Raw genomic sequence first — 20,014 nt, forward strand, 5'->3', positions numbered from 1 at the left:
TACTTGTGTTTGGTATGGCGCTCTCTTGAAATCTTCAAATGGTTCCCTTTGTCTTCCTGAAAATCATTTTTTGCAGAAGTGCTTTCCGGGTGTGCGTGTGTGTGTATGTGTGTGTGCACTGTGAATGTGTGCGCCTGCGTGTGTGTTTGTGTGTATTGTCCAGGGAAAGTTTTGTCAATTTGAACAGTCCTGCGGCAAATGGTGCAATTCCCTTTAATGCGTAGAAGTAAATATTGAAAGCAATATTACACCCTAAAGTTCCTTTCCTAAGCTTGGAGGCCTCTAAAAAACAAAAGAAGAAACAGACAAACACCACGCAGTATTTTTTGTAACATAATTTATGTATACATATGGCTTCATACAGCAACTGCAAAGACTGTCCTTGTACAAGTTTGTTTTCTGATTTGTGTTGCAGTATAATACAGTTGTATCCTGCATCGGCTCTCTGAGAGCACTGTTGCTAAGGCTAAAAAACCTTTAAAAAATGTTTTATTCCGTTAATGAGGCAGTAATTATTCACAAGGATTTTCGTCGTTACCTCCGGACCACATCCTGTGAACAGCAGCAGATTAAACGTCAGATCAGCACAGACCTGGCTGTTGGAACATATATTTTCTCAATCCCTTCCCTTCCAAAACAACGACACCTCGGTCTTAAATAGATGGATGTTTATTTTCATTATTTCTTACTAAATACATACATCACTTATTTACTTTTTATTTCTGATTGAAAATTGTATGCTAAAATTTTAATGCTTTTACTGTACATGAGTTTAAAGATGTAACAGCTTGATTTCAAAATAAGTAACCATTTCTTCTCTGTCCATTAGCACTGGTAATAAAGAAGTGCAATACATTTATTTTCTCAGTCTATAAAAAATTGGTCCAAATGTCCATGTTCTGAACGGGGATTGTCTCCAACAGACAGCTGTTTTTTTTATACTACTGACAATAAGCTTCTTTTTTCTACATTTTAGGTTTTCTTATAAACTGCAGTTAAAAACAACAGTGTCAGTTTACCAAAAAAAAGCAAAGCACTTGAATCATTGCATCATCTAATGTCTAAATATACTTCATTTTTTCATATACTATTCAAAACAAATACAATTATGACATCGACATGAAATATCTCCACGACTCTATGTTACAATATAACCTTTTTTCATTTTTAACCATCAGTACAAACAAACAAACAAAAAAAGAACAAGAATGCATAGGTGATATAATTTCCACAATTCACAAAGCAATCATTTACACATTGTAATAATATATATTTATATATATCTGATTCTTTTTTTTATGTAAAATCTCTGTATAGTTATTCTGTTAGCTGTGCACGTAAAGGGCTTGTGCTTTTGAGCACACAGCAGATTCACCTGTATGGTCTGAAATGAGGGACCACTGCACACCTGTGCGTTCGTACACCATGTGACTGAAATATCAACTGCGGCAACCTCCCTCGTTTGCCTTCAGGTGCAAGAGTGGGATTAGCGTGGTTAGCACAGATGCTAACACACGGATGCTAGCTGTCTCAAACTCCTTTCTCCAAACATTTGATGATGCCATTGTTAAATTTGTCAGTTTCATAAACTTTCATTAATACCTGCAAGTCACTAGGAATAAAAATCATATACAGCCACATTTTATTTCCATTCCAGACTGGGATATTTAATTCAGGCAGACGCCAGAGTGACTAGCCCATGCTTTGCCCTTCGGGCGTATATTCAATCAAACCACAATGTGCTTTGTCCTTAACTTTGAGCCAGGAATTTTAAAAGTGTTAGCTTTAGCTTTTCCTTCTTTTACATTTCTGCTTAATTTCAATAAGCACCAAACGCACCACAGGCTTGTTTCCATCTACATTTCATTACGTTTTAAACTCGGAAACAGAGCTCGACAAACAAAAAATGAACTCAGCGGGGTCTGGCTACTTTAAATGAATCTACATTTACTGGAGGACTCCCTAATGATATGCTAAAACAAAGAATATGTTTCTTTTAAATATATATATCTATATATTTATATACATACAAGAACATCTATGTGTATGTACACGCATATGTCTTCTTTAACAAACAGTACGCATTCTTAAAAAATAAAAAAAAGTCTTCAAAAATGTAAAGAAAAAAAACATGAACTCCTAAAATGCAATGTACACGCTCTACTGGATTAGTAACACTTCCCAGGCCGGGGGTTGGGGGGGGGGGGGGGACCTCTCTCCTCTACACAGAGTTTCACATCATTACTCCTGCGTGAACAGAAACCTTCACGTGTAGGCTGAGCTCAGAGGGCCAACGAGAAAGAGAGAGAGAGAGAGAGAGAGACAGAGAGAGGGGAGAGGGAGAGAGAAACAGAGACGGAGAGGTAGAAAACAGAATAAAACAGTTGGTTAGGGGGTGGAGGAGGTGGCAGAGAGGCACAGTGTGATATTCCACCTGAAAGAAATCCAAGGGTTCAAAAAACAAAAACAAACAAAACAGCACAGACAGACTTGGATACGACGGAGAGAGAGAGAGAGAGAGAGAGAGAGGGCAGAAGAAGAAGAACTACATGGACGGCTGAATGCTTTTTGCTGACACAGCCGCCCCATGGACCCAGCTAAATCAGCCCACAGGAAAGAGAACAGCATCACTCTCCCACCCTCCATCCCACAGAGCAAAACCATTATATCCCTGTTCTAAAATAACACTCAACATCCAACACACCAGCACTCCAGCCTGCACACCTGTGGGCCTCCATGCAGAAACGAACTGTCCATACTCTTTCTATTCTTTTCTCTTTTTTAATAGGGGGGGGGGGGGGGTACTCAGTGGAGGGGGGGGGGGGTTAAGTGTGAGAGCACCTGCAACTGGCTAAGGCATCGAGAAGCAGCATTTAAAAAATAAAAGTACAAATATCTACAACTGGGGCTTCACGCCTACGGTCTACAGTCGGAGCAGTTTTACTGACTCCTGTAAAGCTGGGTGTGTGTGAGACAATCCCCAAAAGTCACATTTTATCACAACCATTAGGTGCCTTCAGGCGCTTAAGACCAAAAACCGTTTGTGTGAAAAAGATAGACAACCAGAACTGTACGGTAATGTGTTCCTTCCAGTCAGGCAAAAGCTAGAATTAATCCAATAACAACAACAATAATAATAATACATCTGTAAAAATGTAGGATAATGTCTGCATCTCAAATATATCTATATATTTTTCAATATATGTCTCAGTTATTTACATGAAAAAATATATAAAGGAAATAACCTTGTTAACCGCCTCATTGAAAAAAAGAAAGGAAAAAACCTCAGGTTTGAGAAGGATCCCGCCTTAATGAAACACGAAACATTGTCATCCAGTTTTGTCCTCTTTTCTTATCTGCTTTACAAAGTGAAGACGTATCTATGTCCCGGATTTACATGGGTATGCCTGTAAGACTGCTGTACAACACTAAACATGCTACCTCTTAATGTAGCATATTGAAGATGATTAAAAAAGTACAATATGCAAGAATAAAGTGTAATGATGTAACCTCACCCAGGACCCCTCAGCCTTCTTCATGGAGTCCTGCAGGCTCAGATCAGGCCCTCCGGATACAGCATGTACACACTGCCCTTAAGACCCTAAACACACAGACCAGTTTACCCAGCGACTCTGACCAAAGCAGGATGACTAGATTAGCATTTGTTACAGCGCCACCCATTAGCATTGCAAGAGAGAATCTCCTAAGCAATGGTTATATGACACCTCTGATGATTAAATAGAGTTAATTGGAACAGGAGACAATCTGCAACCAATCTGCAACCAATTAAAATAAGGATTTCTCTTTCAGTAGGGGTACTTTTTATGCTAAAGTAAAACCCAACACACAGAGGAACTACTGGTACACTGCAAGAAGATAAGAAAAATTCTTAGACATAAAAAAAACTGTAAAAAAGAAATTGAGTTGTAAATGTCCTGAATGTCTAAACATTAAATGGTAATTCCAATTCCAGAAATAATCATAAACATTTTATCTAACTCCAGTTTTTCCAACTTCTCAGGTATGTAAGTGCACATTACATCATACCAAAGCTTAGCTATAAAGGGGTGAACAGGTTTGCGTGTCTGTTGCGTTTCTGCAGCTTTAGGGAGAGAGTCGTGCTAGCATGGTTAGCACGATTAGCGTGCTTAGCCCCCATTTCCTCCCTGTGACAGGAAAATAAAAACATAAACATAAACTTGGCTCTGATGTTCACACAAAAGCGTTTGGCACTTGATTTTTCTTTACAGTTCCATGACGACGGGGAGATTAGATGGAAAAGAAAAAAAAGAAAAGAAAATTACATCGCGACAAAAATGAAGGGAACGGACAAACATCTCAACTCAGGTGAGGGAAAAAAGAGAGGGAAAAACAACGCTGTGTATCGTCTCTTCAGAAACGACTGAGATGAAGAAGAGGAAAAGGGGGATGGCTTGTCCGTCTTTGGGTCACTGCTCTCCATTTTCCTGATGAAGTTCCAGCTCTGGCTGAGAGATTTTTAAGTTTCAACCTGCAAAAAAAAATAAAAAAAAATAAATACAAACGTGTCAAAAGAATAATATTTAAGACAAATCTGAACTCATCATTTCAACCATGAGAACTGGTACCGAACATTTCACACAGGCAGCAAGGCTGGAGGATGGCTCTATTTACATCCAGCCGAAATTAGGAGAAATTAGAAGAAATTAAATTAATTGATTGGACTATTGGGCCCCCCTGGTCACACTAGATAAAAACATTTTTAAACGCAGAAAATTGTAAACACAGTTTTGCAAAGGCAAACCAAACGGACGGATTGCAAAATCGAGGGTACGGTTTGCAAAACTGGGGGTACGGATTGGCAAACCAAACGCAGAAATTGCAAAACCGAGTTCGGATTTTCATGTGTACATTTGTTTTTCACTTTGGGTGAATAGGGGGGCTCTATACCTCATTAAAGAAGCATGGTGGCATACTCTACACGCTGCTCTCTAGCGCTCACCTGTACATGTGTGTGTGCGCTTGCGTAGCTTCTACCCCGACACCCAGCTGTGTGTGGTGGTCTTCACGCTGTGGGGGAACCCCTGGGGAGCGCCCATGGGGTCAAAGTTGAAGTCCAGCGTGTCCCCGTCCATGAGTGTGTCGTGGAGGATGGACTCCACGTCGCACTCGAAGCGCTCGATGGACATGTCGTCCAGGTCGCTGGGCAGCTTTTCGGGGTGCAGGTGGTGGAGGTGGTGGTGGTGGTGGTGGTGATGGGGCGGGGGCATACCGGCCCGTCCGTAGCCGTTGGTGTTGGGGGTGCAGTAGTTGGGGAGCAGCCCCCCAGGCAGGTGAACCGAGGGTCCGAAGGAGACCTGCAGGGGGGTCTTCACTGTGGCGAGTCGGGCCAGACCTCCCCCGAGCGTCATACCGGCCGGAGGCAGCAGGGGGCGCCCTCCGTTTATCGCCACGGAGGTGGGGGGGGCCGGGCCCCTGGAGGGGTGGGGGTGCGAGTGTGGGTGGGGGTGGGGGTGCGGATGTGGGTGGCCCCCTCCTCGGCTCGGCTGGGGGGCGCTGTAGGGGGTCAGCATTCGGCCCCCGGCAGATTGGGACACCACCGTCTCCACGGAGGGCATGAGTTCCCCGTGGGGGTCGCTGTCGGAGGTCAGCAGCTCCTTCAGGAGGCCGGCGGGGCAGCTGTACGGCCCCGGGGGGGGGCTGAACCCAGGCTTGCCCTCCGTCAGCGTCTGCAGGGCCATAGGGGGCATGGGGCCGAGGCCGGCCTGGGCGTAGAGGCACTTTCGGTAGTCCTGCTGGGCTCCCGGCTGGGACCCCAGGCTGGGGGAGCTGTAGGCCGGGTAGCTGGGGCTCGCCTGCATCATGGAGGACGGGGAGGACTGGGCGGACCCGCCCGAACCCCCGCCCCCGGCCCCCACGCCCTGCGGGTTTTTGGGCGAGAGAAGGTTGAGGTTGTCCAGCAGGTCCTCCATGACGTTCTCTGAGGGGTGGTGACCCACCATGGTGCCGGTCATCTCCGACAGGCTGGGCAGGGTGGTGATCTTGGCCCCGGAGCCCCCGGGGTAGACCAGGTGCACCTCCCCGTCCACCAGGTCCTCCTGCTCGGGCAGGAAGGGTGACAGGCGGCCGCTCAGCGTGCTGGCATTGGAGCTGGTCCGTGGCCTGAAGCTGCTCCAGGCATCGAAGTCGTCGTTGCTGTGGGAGTTTGGGCTCCCGGGCCACTTGCTGTACTGGGACCCCGGGCTGTCCGCGCTCCCCTCCGCACCACCCTGGAGCGACACCTGGCAGGGGAGGGGACACGCTTTAACCACGTCACCAAACCACGTCACCATCTACATGGGATGGAGCTTGTGATGAGGGTGATTTGATGCAAGACTGTATTTGCTGTATTTATGTAATTAAGCACATAACCCATGCGCAAAAGAGGAGTTGCACATGAACAATTTCAGTTAATGATTTGACGATCTGTCCGAGATTTAGAATTGCAAATGATAATCTTTACAACTGGAGTCTCTTCATCAATAACCCCCTGAGCTTTTCAATGTGCTTAATTACCTCATCACAAGATAGTTAAAGAGACAACCAATATTAGTATTTCCAATCAATTCAGGAAAAGCTAACATGTAAAATTCAATTCATGGATTCAAGACTGTCAATAGTGTTCCATCAGGATTTATGTCAACTAATTCAATTGAATTAATTTCATAACCACATTCATATAACATTACATGACATATTATAACATAATGGTGAGAACAGGCCATTCAGCCCAGCAATGCTCACTTTTTCCTACCACTACTAAGTGTACTCACAGCTTAGTTTGCCTAAAAGCTAAATAGTATCTAGCACCGTATCAAGCCTGGTCTCCCAGTGTTTCTGCCTCCACTACATGTCCTGGCAAGCTATTCTACACAGTGACCACACTGAGTACTTCCTCATATCAGTGTGGAATTTATTCTTTGCTACTTTCCATTTATATGTCATTAGCAAAAAAAAAAAAAAAAAGATGAAAAAAACAGGAAGCCAAAGCGACCATGGGGATTAAACACCAGCTAGTCTGCCATCAGTAGCAACCAGTGCAGCCATCAGCTTCTTGCAGGTGCGGTTATCGGGGCTGCTGTGAGAAGCAGGTGAATAGCACGGACTGAGCAGAAGCGGCGTGAAGTAGAACAGGAAGGAAGTTATGCGAGCAAACGTGCGTTAAAAAAGCCACGCGTTGAGACAGAGCAGATAACAGATCAAAGGTAACAGCGCGCAAGGATGTGCTGCTAGATTGCTGAAAAATGCAGAACCATCCACAGGCCAACACTCTGATAGGCTGCAGAACAGGCCTGGCTCGTCAGATCAATGCCATTAGACCGCATCACGTCTTGCAAGAGTGGCTTGTGGATTATTAAAAAATCAGCAGCCATTTTGAACATTTTCCAAGCCGCAGTAACTTTTATAATATAACTCAACCTGGTCGGTTACCTGCCAAAATGGCTGCCGGTGTAGAAAAACTTAGCAGTCACAATCAAAATTTTACCAGCATTTGGCTGGCGGTTGATGTTAACGGCATACTGTGATGCCGTGGCTCATTGGTGCGTCCTCACGCGTCCTTATTGTGGCCGCACTGAACTTTTATATGTGTTTTTCATAAATTATGGACATGGGTTCATAAAGTGCATATGTTCCCTCCACTAGTATTCACTAGTACTGTGATATGTGTTACGTGTTGAGTTTGTGTGAGTAAAAAACGGATGGGTGCACACATGCGGTTAGACCTCGCCAAACATTTCACGCACATTCATTAAGTCATTCACTCGTTTATGCAAAAACTAGGTTGTGCTCTGATAAAATATACATGTTAACCAAAAGGCCTTTGGACAATGTCTGTGAGCATAAGATATTTATTTAATGTACAGTGCTTTGTTAAATGCAGTGATTTAGAGACATAACTTCTTACCGCCATATCGGCTGGCTCTCTTCCTGGTGCTTCTGGGACAGCTATATGGTTGGGTACGTTTGCGATCGGCGCATTTGCGTCTTCATGAAATCAATTATGTGTTGTGTAACACTTTCTGCGAGTTTAATGGCATGTGTCCATGTACTGTTGTAAACTTAAAAGGCCTGGTGTAGTGTTTGTGTAATAGGTACCTTTTAATGCTGTTTAATACATATTTGTGTTGTGATATGTAAACACCCCTGTGTTTATGGAATGTCATGGTGTGTGCCAATTTGGGGTGGTCATGTCTACCTGTTAAAAAGGAAGGCATTTAATTTGTTTAGGGATCTCTATGGGGAAGGAACCAATGCCTAGGTCCTCCTTATCCCTCAGTTGTGTGAGGTATGGTCTAATTATTATCATCATGGTTATTATTATTATTATTATTGAAGTCTGACTTTATTCAAGTACTTTTGTTTAGCTTTATATAAAAATATAATTTTTCTATTCTTTTCCTTTATTTCCTTTTTGTCATTTTTCTGCATTTCTTGCATTTTGGATGCCTCAAAGACCCTCGACACTCTACTATTTAACACATACCCATATCCATACCCCCGCCATACTCTGTGGTATGCTAAGCTAAGAGGTACTGCAGAGGGAATTCACAGTTTTGTGGAATTACTTTCTGTAAAAAAACCCTGCAACGAGTCTCAATCGAGCTAGAAGTCAGAGGCTGTCTCTACCAACACAATACTGCCAGTTGTCAGAGGATGTAACTGACTGTGGGCATCCGAGTGCGGGGTTAGGCTCATAGGCTTTCCTGCCTGCTAGGCCCGTATACAAATGATATATACTGCAATATATTCATAATATGAGGGAAACTTATGAATGTAATTATAAATATATTTCACAGATAGACAAATATATATTATTAAAAAACCTATAGAAAAAAACATGCAGTGTGTGAAGGTGAATTGATATATTTGGCCATATATTGTGGTATGCCGCCTGAGGAAGAGATCAAATGAATGCGGTTGTGAAACGTGAAACGTGAAACGCAGAGCAGTTAGGCCTCTTTCGCTCCAACGGCTGTTTACTCGCCTTCTGCTGTTTAAGCCCAATACATTTTTTTTTTGAAGAAATCAAGGTTTTTCCCAATATATATATGCTGTGCCCCCTCTCCACACTTCCACCTCCCGCTCATGACTACTGTCTGTTCTGGCTCCACGGTGGTGGAACAAACTCCCTGTGGAAGTTAGAAGAGCACAGTCTCTGACCACCTTCAAGTGCAGACTGAAGACACACCTTTTCAAGCTGCACCTCTCCCCACCCCTCCCTACCTCTCTGTAAACCTTAACCGATTGGTTGTTGTTGCTGTTTCTTCAGTTCTCACTAATGTCTTGTGTTATAACGCGAGAATGATATTTCTGCTAATTTTGTTTCGTTAGATAAGCTGCTTATTGTTCATATATTTGCGTTGTGCTGTATAAAAACAGTTTCAGATATAAATATAATCCATTACTCAGATTAATCAAATAGGCCCTATTCCTTATCTTTGTTGTACTGTTAGCACTTGAAATTGTACATCCTTCTAGGGTCTTTCAGCACTCAGGTTATGGGTATGCACTTTGCACTTCAAGAGCATCTGCCAAATGCCATTAATGTAATGTATTGTAATGTAATATATCTATAGCCAGAGGATTAGGGGGGGTATGGGGGCTCTCGCTCCTAATAAAGTGCTTGCTGAGTGTATCTTGATAACAGTTTACTTCCGCACATTGGGGTCAGTATCTGTATGAGCAGGCTCTGGGGTGTGGGGGGGCTCTCGGCTCTGGGGTGTGGGGGGGCTCTCGGCTCTGGGGTGTGGGGGGGCTCTCGGCTCTGGGGTGTCGGGGGTCTCTCTCGTACCTTCTTCTTGGCGGCCCGGCCGCGGCTCTTGGCGAACTTGCTGTTGTTGTCCATGGAGGCGGCTCTCCGGCGGGGAGACTTGCCGCTCTTGCTGCCCTCAGGGTTGAGCATCCACCAGGAGCTCTTCCCCGTGCCCTCGTTCTGCACGCGGATGAAGCGGCTGTGCAGGGACAGGTTGTGCCTGATGGAGTTCTGCAGGGGAGAGGGTCAAAGGTCAGAGGTCATTACACCACATTACTGTCATTCTGCTCATGCTATTATCCAAAGTGACTTACGCTTGATTAGACCATGCAGGGGCCAATGACCTCCTGGTTGCAATGTGGGGTTAAGGGCCTTGCTCAAGGATTATTTGTCAGGAAAGAATTTATCTTTTCCTGGGAGTTTTCACACTTCACACCTATGATAGAGGATGAAGAACTAAAAAGCCACAGCCCCTTTTTCTGAGGGTGTATGGACATTTCCCTTTCAATTTTAGGAATCATTTTTGCTTATGTTCCCTAGAGAGCACCCCAAAACAAAAACAAATACCAGACCTGTAGTTGAATTGTTCTGCTTTTCCCTGACAATCATATTTGGTAAAAGATTAAATAATAACAATTCCCATTACTGTTTTTGGTCCTGAGTCAACCCTATGAGAGATATTTCTGTGACAGATGGATCTGGTATGGTCATCTGTTTATCACTCACACAAGATGAACAGTTAATTAATGAATGCTTTAATTTATCCCACAAAAATAATATTTTACAACCTCCCCCCCAATCTCCAAAGATCTGCCTGATTACATAAAGGCTAAATAAAAGAACATTTTCCACTGCTTTATTTTCAATTCATTTTTTTATTTGACTTAACCGTGTCTTTATTCCTTAATACCAATGCTAGCCACTCGCAAACTAGTTATTCGCCTGTTTATTATTTTGGTTCTTAGAAATGTGATTCTCCAGACTCACAGAAAAGTTGGCCACGAATCCGTTAAAGTGAGCGCTGTTGTTTCTGTGAACTGAAATGTAATGAATAGTTTCCTTCAGAAACTCATTAAGGGCAGCACTCATCTATTCTATCTGTGTCACTGCTGGGTTGAAGCAGGGTCATGTGATCACTGCTGTGTGTCTGTCTTTCTGTTCCGTTGGTGAAGACGGTAACTAAGAGCAGTCGTGGATGGATTTGGGCACACTGTGGGGAGGTGAGGTGGGAAGGTTTGTCTGTAGGTTTCATTAGACACAGACCCACAGATAGATGTTGTAGAGACTTGATGGCGTTAATATAATTCACTGTGTTGACTAGGGAGGCTAACATTGGCCAAAAACGACGTCTTAATAAAAAAACACATACGTTTCAATATGTTCTAAATGTTTTACAGTTTTAAATGTTGAATTGCATGCCTGAATTTGATCAACTTTTGGGCTGTGTTACTGCGCACAAAACATCACAACGTACAACGAGAGACAACTTTGTTGTATAGATACACTTTGTTTGAACCCTAGTGCTGTAGATCCCTGGATGTAGCTATAGGCTTCTCTGGAGTTCCAGAGTATCACTCGGTCAATCTCGGGGTGAATTTGCTTGGTAAAATGGCACCAGCCTTTAATAGTCTTATTTGTGACTTGATTTTTCTCAGTGTAGAATGATGGACTTCATATTGTTTTGAAATGGCTTCCCTGAGCAGCAGAAAGTGCTTCTTTGAGACCAAACTGTCAAAGTTTCTGCTGTTATATACAGGTGGGGCCACTTACTGGTGATCAACTAATGCTGTGCACTTGATTAGGAGCACCTGGTTCTAATTACATTCGTAATTGATATGGAAGCAGCCAGGGGGAACTAACTCACAGCTACGCTGGGTATACACTGTGTGATTTTTTACACCATCCTCAAATTCCGCACGTGGATGTCAGATGACATAGCCACTGTAATCGTAGGATGGAATCTCTGCACTTATTATAGACTTCTTATCGTACAGTATGACAGCAATGAAAGACGTGATATTGTTGGGGGTTCATCGATTGTGTAACAATCGTAAAAGATGACCGATACCACACAGTGTGCAGCCAGCATTACACACACAGGTTCTGCATGTTGGCTTATTTCAGTTTGAATAAATAATGAAAAGGTAAATGTGTGTTATAAGTCACATGCGAATAGTATTATCTACAGTTGTATTGATGATGACTAGATATGGGTTAGGTACGTGACAATATGTAAAATAATAGAATTTAAAGAGGGTGTACTTCCTTTTTCTCATCATTGTATACAGCATATCCGGTGTAAAGTAGCTATAGTGCATAGTTCATACACCAACACTGGGCCTGTGTGCCTTACTGGAAACGTGATTTGTGAATGGATTTGTAAATGACGTCAAACTACATTTTGACAGTTATAACAGAATGTAACTATTTGTAAATAATGTGAGCAGGGTAATAGATGAAAGTAACACAGTACAGGTCTCCATGTGAAATGTGAAACTTCTGATGGCGGCGACCATAGAATGTCTCGAAAGTCTTATTATACTCTATGTTGTGCTCCAAAAAAAAAAAACTGGATGGGGAAAATGTTTATTTTGTATCCTAAAATAATTTTGAATATATGGTTGTGTGAAGTGGTTGATGTTCAGTGTGATGGTGTTTCTCTGCCTGTTACATAACATCTGTAACCACGAAAACCATCCACAGGGTCAGAGCAACGCGGGGAAGTGCTCTCAGAGGGCTGTGTTCTGCCAGTGTGTCATCCACGAACCAGGGGCGTGTGTGTGCGTGTGTGTGTGTGTGTTTGACAAGAGCTTTTCTTTTCTTTAAAATTAGGTCACCGTGAATTCACTTAATCCCCTTCACAATGACACTCGCCCCTATCACACACCCAGTTTCACCTGCAATGCCGTTTTCCCTCCTCTGCAGTCTCAGTGCAAACAGAGACGGAACGCGCTGGAGAGGAGGAGGAAATAAACACTGCCACACACTGCACTACCCAGAGGTACAAACAGTGGAAATGTTTTTGTTCTTCAAACTATAAGCCCTGTATTGGACAAAAAAAGGCTCTCTGATAAGAGAGAGAAAATACGTACTTGTGTCGTTTATGTTTTGCATCTTTCCCGGCATAGCAACGGAACACCTTAGCAACTAAATCATTTCCTTCCAAAATACTCGAACAAAAACAACACCCAGTGACTCCCCTTCTCTGTTGTGTGTGTGCTTTTTTGTCACGGTCTACACCCCCACATGGTAGGAAACTCAGCGGGTTGACTGTTGTGCAGGATGTTACACGGTTATTCCAATCAATACTTCCTGAAAAGACCTGAAAGGGAGTCCCGACAACTTCAAACAAGACCGCGGACTGTCAACAGCCAATCGTCAGGGGGGTGTAATCAATATGTCACTTGTCCAGTTTGCCTTCTTTTTACAGCTTCAGTTACAGCTGCAGGGGTATTTCAGACAGCTCTTGGTGAGTAGGACAGCACGATATGAGGAAGATAGGCAAAAACGTTGTCGAATATTACAGTGACGATATGACTTGCGATAAATGAACAAATATTCAAGTGTGCACAGGGTACCTAAAGCTTCATGTCTTTCTGCTTTAGGTACAATGCTAACATTGACCACAGACAATAAATAGCCTATGTCCACTGAATTTACCAAAAATGTAATACATTATTTCCAACAAGCCTTTATTGAACAAATTGCATATGACCAGCTAATCAATTTAACAGAACATCATTTACATAAATATTATTGGCAACTACATGGCAATTCAAGCAGTCTTTTGCAATATGTTTATCTCGCAGGTTCATAACTTGATGATGATAAATATACGATATTCCATGCAGCCCTAGTGTAGAGCACCTTTACTCTTGATTCATCACGTTAATTTGGCGATTACACACATTTCGGTCTGGAGCGCAGTAATTTGAGGCTTTGTGTAACAACATGTCAGAGGACATACAGGTACAGACATAGGAATTGCAGGGTGTGTAAGGTGCATCATCCAAGCACAACAATAGGGCAGCCTGTGTGGCTAATTTGCAAGACTGGGATCCAGAAGGTTGGTGGGTCAGGCCCCGGTGTAGCCAGGATAAGATCCACACAGCTGTTGGGCCCTTAACCCCATATTGCTCCTGGGGGGATTGTCCCCTGCTTAATGTAATCAACTGTAAGTCGCTTTGGATAAAAGCGTCAGCTAAATAGCTAATTATTATATAATTAACAATAAATACTCCCACAGCCCGTTCTGGGGAAGTATGGTTAAGTAAACGTTCAGACAAATGGCTTTCAACGCTAGTGCCATCTACTTTATGTTCTGACAGACATAACTAATCTATTAGCCAACATTTTGTTTCCAGAAAACCTTGTAGAGTCTACAATGAAATAAGGAACTGCAATCTATCAACAGGTGTGCGTGATTGTCCACGTGCATGTGTGTGTGTTTCTAATATCTCTGTCTTTGCGTCCCAGCTCTTATCTCAGTCTCTCATAAACATCTCGTTGTCCTGGAAACCTCAATATCCCAGCAGGGTAATCTGTTCCAGAGATTGCATCAAGCCCGACGGCCCGGGAATGTTATTCTCTCTTTCAGCACCATTCTTATACTGCTGTTATTTCTTCTTCTTCTTCTAGAGCCTGAGGGAAGATACCCAGCCGCTAAACCTCCACAAGATAATGACCTGAGAGAACCTTCAGACAAAGCCACAGAGCTCAACAGCCAAGAAGAAACGAACATCTATACACACGCTATACACACAATTTAGACAAGAAATGCAGTCTACAGTGTCAAAAATGTAATAATAGTGAAGCCCTGTGACATTTTAATAACACGATGATTGCCAAAGTGTCACAACTTTAAGTCTGAACAGCTCGTTTCTTAATAACTGCTATGTGGATTTTGATTTTTTACAGCACCGACAACTCCTTCATAATCCACATAGCAGGGAAAATCTATTTTCCACAACACGGGACGTTTGAATAACAGGATGTTTAAAGTGCGGCAGAAAAAGCTGGACGGACAGACAGACAGACAGACAGACGGAGGCGTGATCAGCACGCGCCAGGGAGGGCCTGTGTAACGCCGTCTCTCTGACTCACTCCCTCACATCTGGAGCCCAGCCGGCCTCAGCCCCGCCCGCCCCGCTCCGCCCCCCGACTGCGGCCCACACCCCGGGGCCTGCCCCCTACTGGGCCCCCGAAGATACTACACCAACAAGGCCGAGAGGCGGAAGGAGCAAGGAGAGAGAGTGAGAGACAGAGAGCAAGACAGGGAGGTAAGTCGATGAGAGAATGAAAGTGAGAAGGTGAGGGTAGAGAGAGAGACAGAAAGAGACAGTGACAGAGACAGTGGCAGACAGTGAGACAGAGAGAAAGAGGGAGAGATAGTGACAGAAAGAGACAGAAAGAGACAGAGAAAGAGACAGACAGTGAGACAGAGAAAAAGAGGGAGGGACAGGGTGACAGAAAGAGAGACAGAAAGAGACAGAGAAAGAGGGAGAGAGACAGAGATAAGGACACTGACTGGAGCGAGCGTCTTCCTCCTAAAGAGACGTGCGCTCACAGTACGTCACTAAACAACGCGAGAGCTCAGGACTGTGAGGGAAACCAAACAGGTTATCTCCTCTGACTCACAAAGCTTTTCCAACGATTCTGTCGTCTCAGAAAGAGGACCTGGGTGTCCATACCCCAGCATTTAACAGATCAGACAAAGGAATGTTCTAGAACCGGGATCATCAAATCACAGTCCCAGAACTGCTGTTTTTCCACCCTCCCTTGGGAGTCAGGTGTGAAGACAGTCTGGCCAATCAGTAGCAGCAGTTGTTCAGCTAATTACCTGGGGGAAAAGAAAACCAGGGCCGGATTTGAATTTTATGTCAAGGCTTGATGAAGACTGTTCTAGAACTTTCCACCTTGTCCTCAGTCAAAGTGGCTGAATTCAGCTGGCTTAGCGGCTAAAAACAGGAGAGGAGCATCATCGGGCGAATACCGTGACAGACACCTGTGCTGTGAGTCTGGAAGTGTTGTGGAGTAGAGAGAAGGCTCACTCTGCCGCTCGCCATGAAACAGCAATTTCACAAACAAAAACACAACACAACAAACCTGTGCTGTGTCACACCAGCCCAGGGACAGAGACAAAACGTCTGAGCGACGTGCAGCCCTCAAACTGACACAAGGGGCAGGAGATTAGGTACACTGTCAGAGGATCAGTCAGGCCTACAGCTTGCCTGAGCGTTAAAGCCCCTTTGTGACTGTAGGAAGTGATGCCTTAGCTACCAGACCACTCCCGTCTGGACACCCAGAGCTGTGACATCATCCGTTTACTTTTGGTCTGGTTACAGTACGTCTTCCCCAACGTCTCAAAACTAGTCCTGTGGCCCAAAGAGTAGATGTATGCTGCGTGGTCACTACACGCTTGTAGCTATGGTTACAGGGATCTGCTGATGCGCTGAAATGGGCCAAACTTTGTGAGATGTAGATGCAGCTTCATCAATGAAAAAACTATCTAAAATCTGCCAGATTTTTGTTATTAAATAGTAATAATATAAGAAAACAGGCAGGGCAGGGAAAGGTCATTCTTCACTCTTGCACCCCACCAGCATTACACCTTTCCACTGAGAAAAGGTGGTGCTCAGATCAGAGTTTGAGTGAGTGGCCATTTTGCACCTTCTGCGTGGACATTCTGGGCAGATCGACACATAAATACGTCCATATTTTATAGGTTAGAGCCTAAATAATTATAACAATAATAATAATGACGCTGGAAATTGTGACAAAAAACATTTCACTTTCACTCTGTCTCTAAAGCAAGGTGTGGTGGTGTTATCATGTCCCCCTCCGGCTGGCTGGCACGCTGGGCGAGCAGGAATTTCAGACGTTATCAGATAAAACCACAGCGGGAATCCACCCACAGCATGACGCTACAGGGCCAACGTGAATCTCAGGAGACATTGAGATTCACGCTGGTGTGTGGTGAGCTTTCTGCCGCAAAATGGCTGCCGTTGCATCACCCGGGTGGATGCTGCACCCACAGGTGGTGGTGGTTGAGGCGAGTTTCATCACTGTAAAGTGTTTTGAGTATGCAAAAAGTGCAATATAATTGCAAGGAATTGAGTTAGTCGGAGGCAACATTAGCTCAGGGGGTAAAAGTGGTCATCCGACAGTCGAAGGGTTGCCAGTTCCCCCGCAATGGGTGTGTTGAAGTTTCTCGGAGCAAGACGCCTAACCCCTAATTACTCCTGGTTGGTGCCTTGCATGGCATGGTGTGTGAATGAGAGGCATCAATTGTAAAGCGCTTTGGATAAAAGCACTGTATAAATGCAGTCCATTTAGCATTTATAACAGCGCTTTGCAAGGCCCTTCTCAAATAAAGACTGATATGGGTTCATATAAATGTGGAGTGAAATGTACTGTCAGTTTTAATTGCTTTGTATTGAAGAGAAAAGGGAGCGTAAGTGTAGACACTGGGAATGTCGCACTGGGAACGCTGATGGCTTTTCCATGGAGCGGAAATCAAAGGAAAGCACACGGAGCGAGAATACGGCCAGGTTTTTCGGACACAGACCATTCCTGAACCTCCGCTCACCCGGAAACGGGAGGGGGGGCGGGGGGGGGGGGGGGGGCACGGCCTGGTCATGCTCCTCACGCCACAAAAAAAAAATGTGGAAAACAGCGACCGACGCGCGCCGCAGAGAGCCCGCGGTCCTGCGCCGGGGGGGGGGAAGTGACCACATGAAAGAAGACCGTCGCAGGAAACGGGCCTGACTTCCTGTCAGGCAGGAAGTGCGGTTCGGAGGGGGCGGGCGAGTCGTGGAATGCCAACCGCAAGGCCTGGCCGCAGGATTGTCGGCCTCGCCGGGCTTTCCCTGGCCCCGCCCGTTCAGCCAGAGCCGCGATTGGCTCCAGGGGCAATTGGCATGGCAACAACCCCCCGCACCCCTCCTCACGGCTATGTGACCCAGAGCTCTGTCGCGGTGAAGAAGCTTCGGCCGACAAATAAACACAGAGAGGGACTGTGGCCAAAAACACAACCCCAGAGCTGCACCATCGAGGCCTTCCACACAGGCCAGAGGAGACCAACCTTCGGTCAAACGCAGGGCAGCCACACAGAAAAGCATTCACGTGTCCGCCTTGTAGCAACCCTAGAATTTTCTTTCGCTTGAGGCCGTGGGGAAGTGAGGTTTGGGGTTTGCAGTTTGGGGGTTGAGGGTGGAGGTTGCCGAGAGGGAAAGTGTTTCACATCCCAGTGTGGTGGAGGAATCCTGGGTAATGTAAATGGCCTGGCCCTTTAACCCTTTACGGTGCAAGATCACAAAGATGAGATTAGAATGTTCTTCCCTGAACATTGTAATGCTGTCACAATCATTAGAATGAAGGCTCCATTGAAGGCACTGGAGTTCTACAACACTGAATTGGAATTCTGAAATAAAAAACATTCCAAAACAACCTACTCTTCAAAGGGTTAAGCTCCTGGTTTCAGCACACGGTATTAAAGACCACCATTGCAGGAATGGAACCCCACCTAAAACACCGAGCACTGCTCCTGTTCTGTTCTATCTGGTCCATTTCCTTTCCCAGCTCTTCAGGAGAAAAGGAAGAGAGAGGGACTAAACCTCTGTTTGACTCGATTTCATCCCCACCTCAAGGGCCGTCGACAGCAGACACATTTACACCATCCGCCAGATTCATCAACCGTAAGCGAGATTCTCAAAAACGGCACTGCGTAATACTGACCGAAACACAGACTAAACATTTCACTGTCAGACTGCATAATGCTGACCCAAACACAAACTAAATATCTCAGTGTCAGACTGCATAACACTGACACAAACACAGACTAAAGATCTCACTGGCAGGTGTCATCTAACATGAGAATATAAACACCTAGACTGTGTCATTACTTGAATCAGGAAAGTGAGTTCTTGTCATTCTTCAAAGTCATTCTTTGTAATATTTCATATTTACAATGAACAATACCTGGCTTAAAATGAGCATGATTCCTCTGAAAATCTCCTGTGACTAAAGAAAGGGAGTATGGCAAATGCCTGCTGAAGTACCACAGAGGTGAATGGTCAACCTGTGGAAGCCCCCAGGCTGCTGTGGGGTCTGAGTATCTGCCTGTTTGAGTTTCTGTGGTTCGCCCCTGAGAGACAGAACCAGAGAAGAAGAGAGATAAGTAGAGAAAAACAGAGAATTAGAACATGAGAGGGAGGGGGAGGGGAGAGAGGTTAGAGAAAGAGAAGAATGAGAGCGAGAGAGGGTGGAAGAACTAAAGAGAGAGAGAAAGCGAGCAAGAGAGAAGTGTGAAATGTGATGTCACAGTTGACTCATTTCAAGCTGGGGAATTCATGAGCTTTCATAGCTTACAGACCAACAGTATGGTCACATTGGATGCTCTACAAATTATAACACTGCTAACTTTCCGTGAGGCATATTATTATCATGACTCCTTTTGCCCATAATGGCCCATAATTGCTGCAAAAACATCTCCAGCACCTTGTTCCTTTGCATAAGCATTAATACATGGTCATAACAGCATAATGAAGTGTCACAACAGCATATGTCAACTGATAATCACCGTTCGTGCTACAGGAGGTCATTACCGACAATGGCATGTCCAGTAGTATACCTTCAGCTCATTGGCCACAGACTGTCGGGGTCACGGGGTCAAATCCCTGACAGACAATCAGGAGGGACAGTGTGAGGTTTTATTTTTTCCTTGTGTGGAAAAATGATGTCAGAAAATCAGACAAATTAGACGGACAAATTCTGCCAGACAGCTTTGTCACCACAATTGTCCAGACGACAACAACAAAATGAAAACAGCAACAGCAAAGAAATCCTACGCGGCTCAACACTCCATTTGGAGCAGCAGTTATACTTGGAAACAGACTTACGTCAAATACATAATTGTTTTGGATTGAAATACTTTTCTGTGCTGGAGTGATCATGCCTGGCGCAATTGAGCCAACCAAGAGGAACAGAAGTTAGGGTTTCCACTTCTTGAGAGTATTTCTTAGCTTCCAATGCACCAGACAAGCTCAGAGTCCAAATCGATGACATATTTGACCCAGGTCTGCTCCAGGTGAAGAGCTAGGTGAAGGCTAGGTTCAGAGATACCCACAGCTGGCCTCTCGAAGTTAGCCACACTTACTGAATGCTCACAGCAGGGCAGGGAACACAAAACACTGCTCTATACCATAAACCTGTGAGTCTGTCATTGTGAGTGTGTAAGTGGCA

At 44.6% G+C, this 20,014-nt stretch overlaps 1 protein-coding gene across 1 annotated transcript in view; it reads right to left on the minus strand.

Moving 5' to 3' along the window:
• Nucleotides 1–320: 320 nt before the first annotated feature.
• foxo1a (forkhead box O1 a) overlaps nt 321–20,014 on the minus strand; it is a 48,005-nt gene continuing 28,311 nt past the window's right edge. The window contains exons 2-4 of the mRNA XM_061216920.1: nt 9,812–10,003; nt 4,982–6,260; nt 321–4,510 (exon numbers count right to left, since the gene is read on the minus strand). Coding sequence (XP_061072904.1) covers nt 5,013–6,260; nt 9,812–10,003 — 1,440 coding nt within the window. The 3' untranslated portion in view covers nt 321–4,510; nt 4,982–5,012. The remainder of the gene's footprint in view (nt 4,511–4,981; nt 6,261–9,811; nt 10,004–20,014) is intronic.

The sequence above is a fragment of the Conger conger genome, chromosome 13, assembly GCF_963514075.1.
Source record: "Conger conger chromosome 13, fConCon1.1, whole genome shotgun sequence".
Taxonomy (NCBI): domain Eukaryota; kingdom Metazoa; phylum Chordata; class Actinopteri; order Anguilliformes; family Congridae; genus Conger; species Conger conger.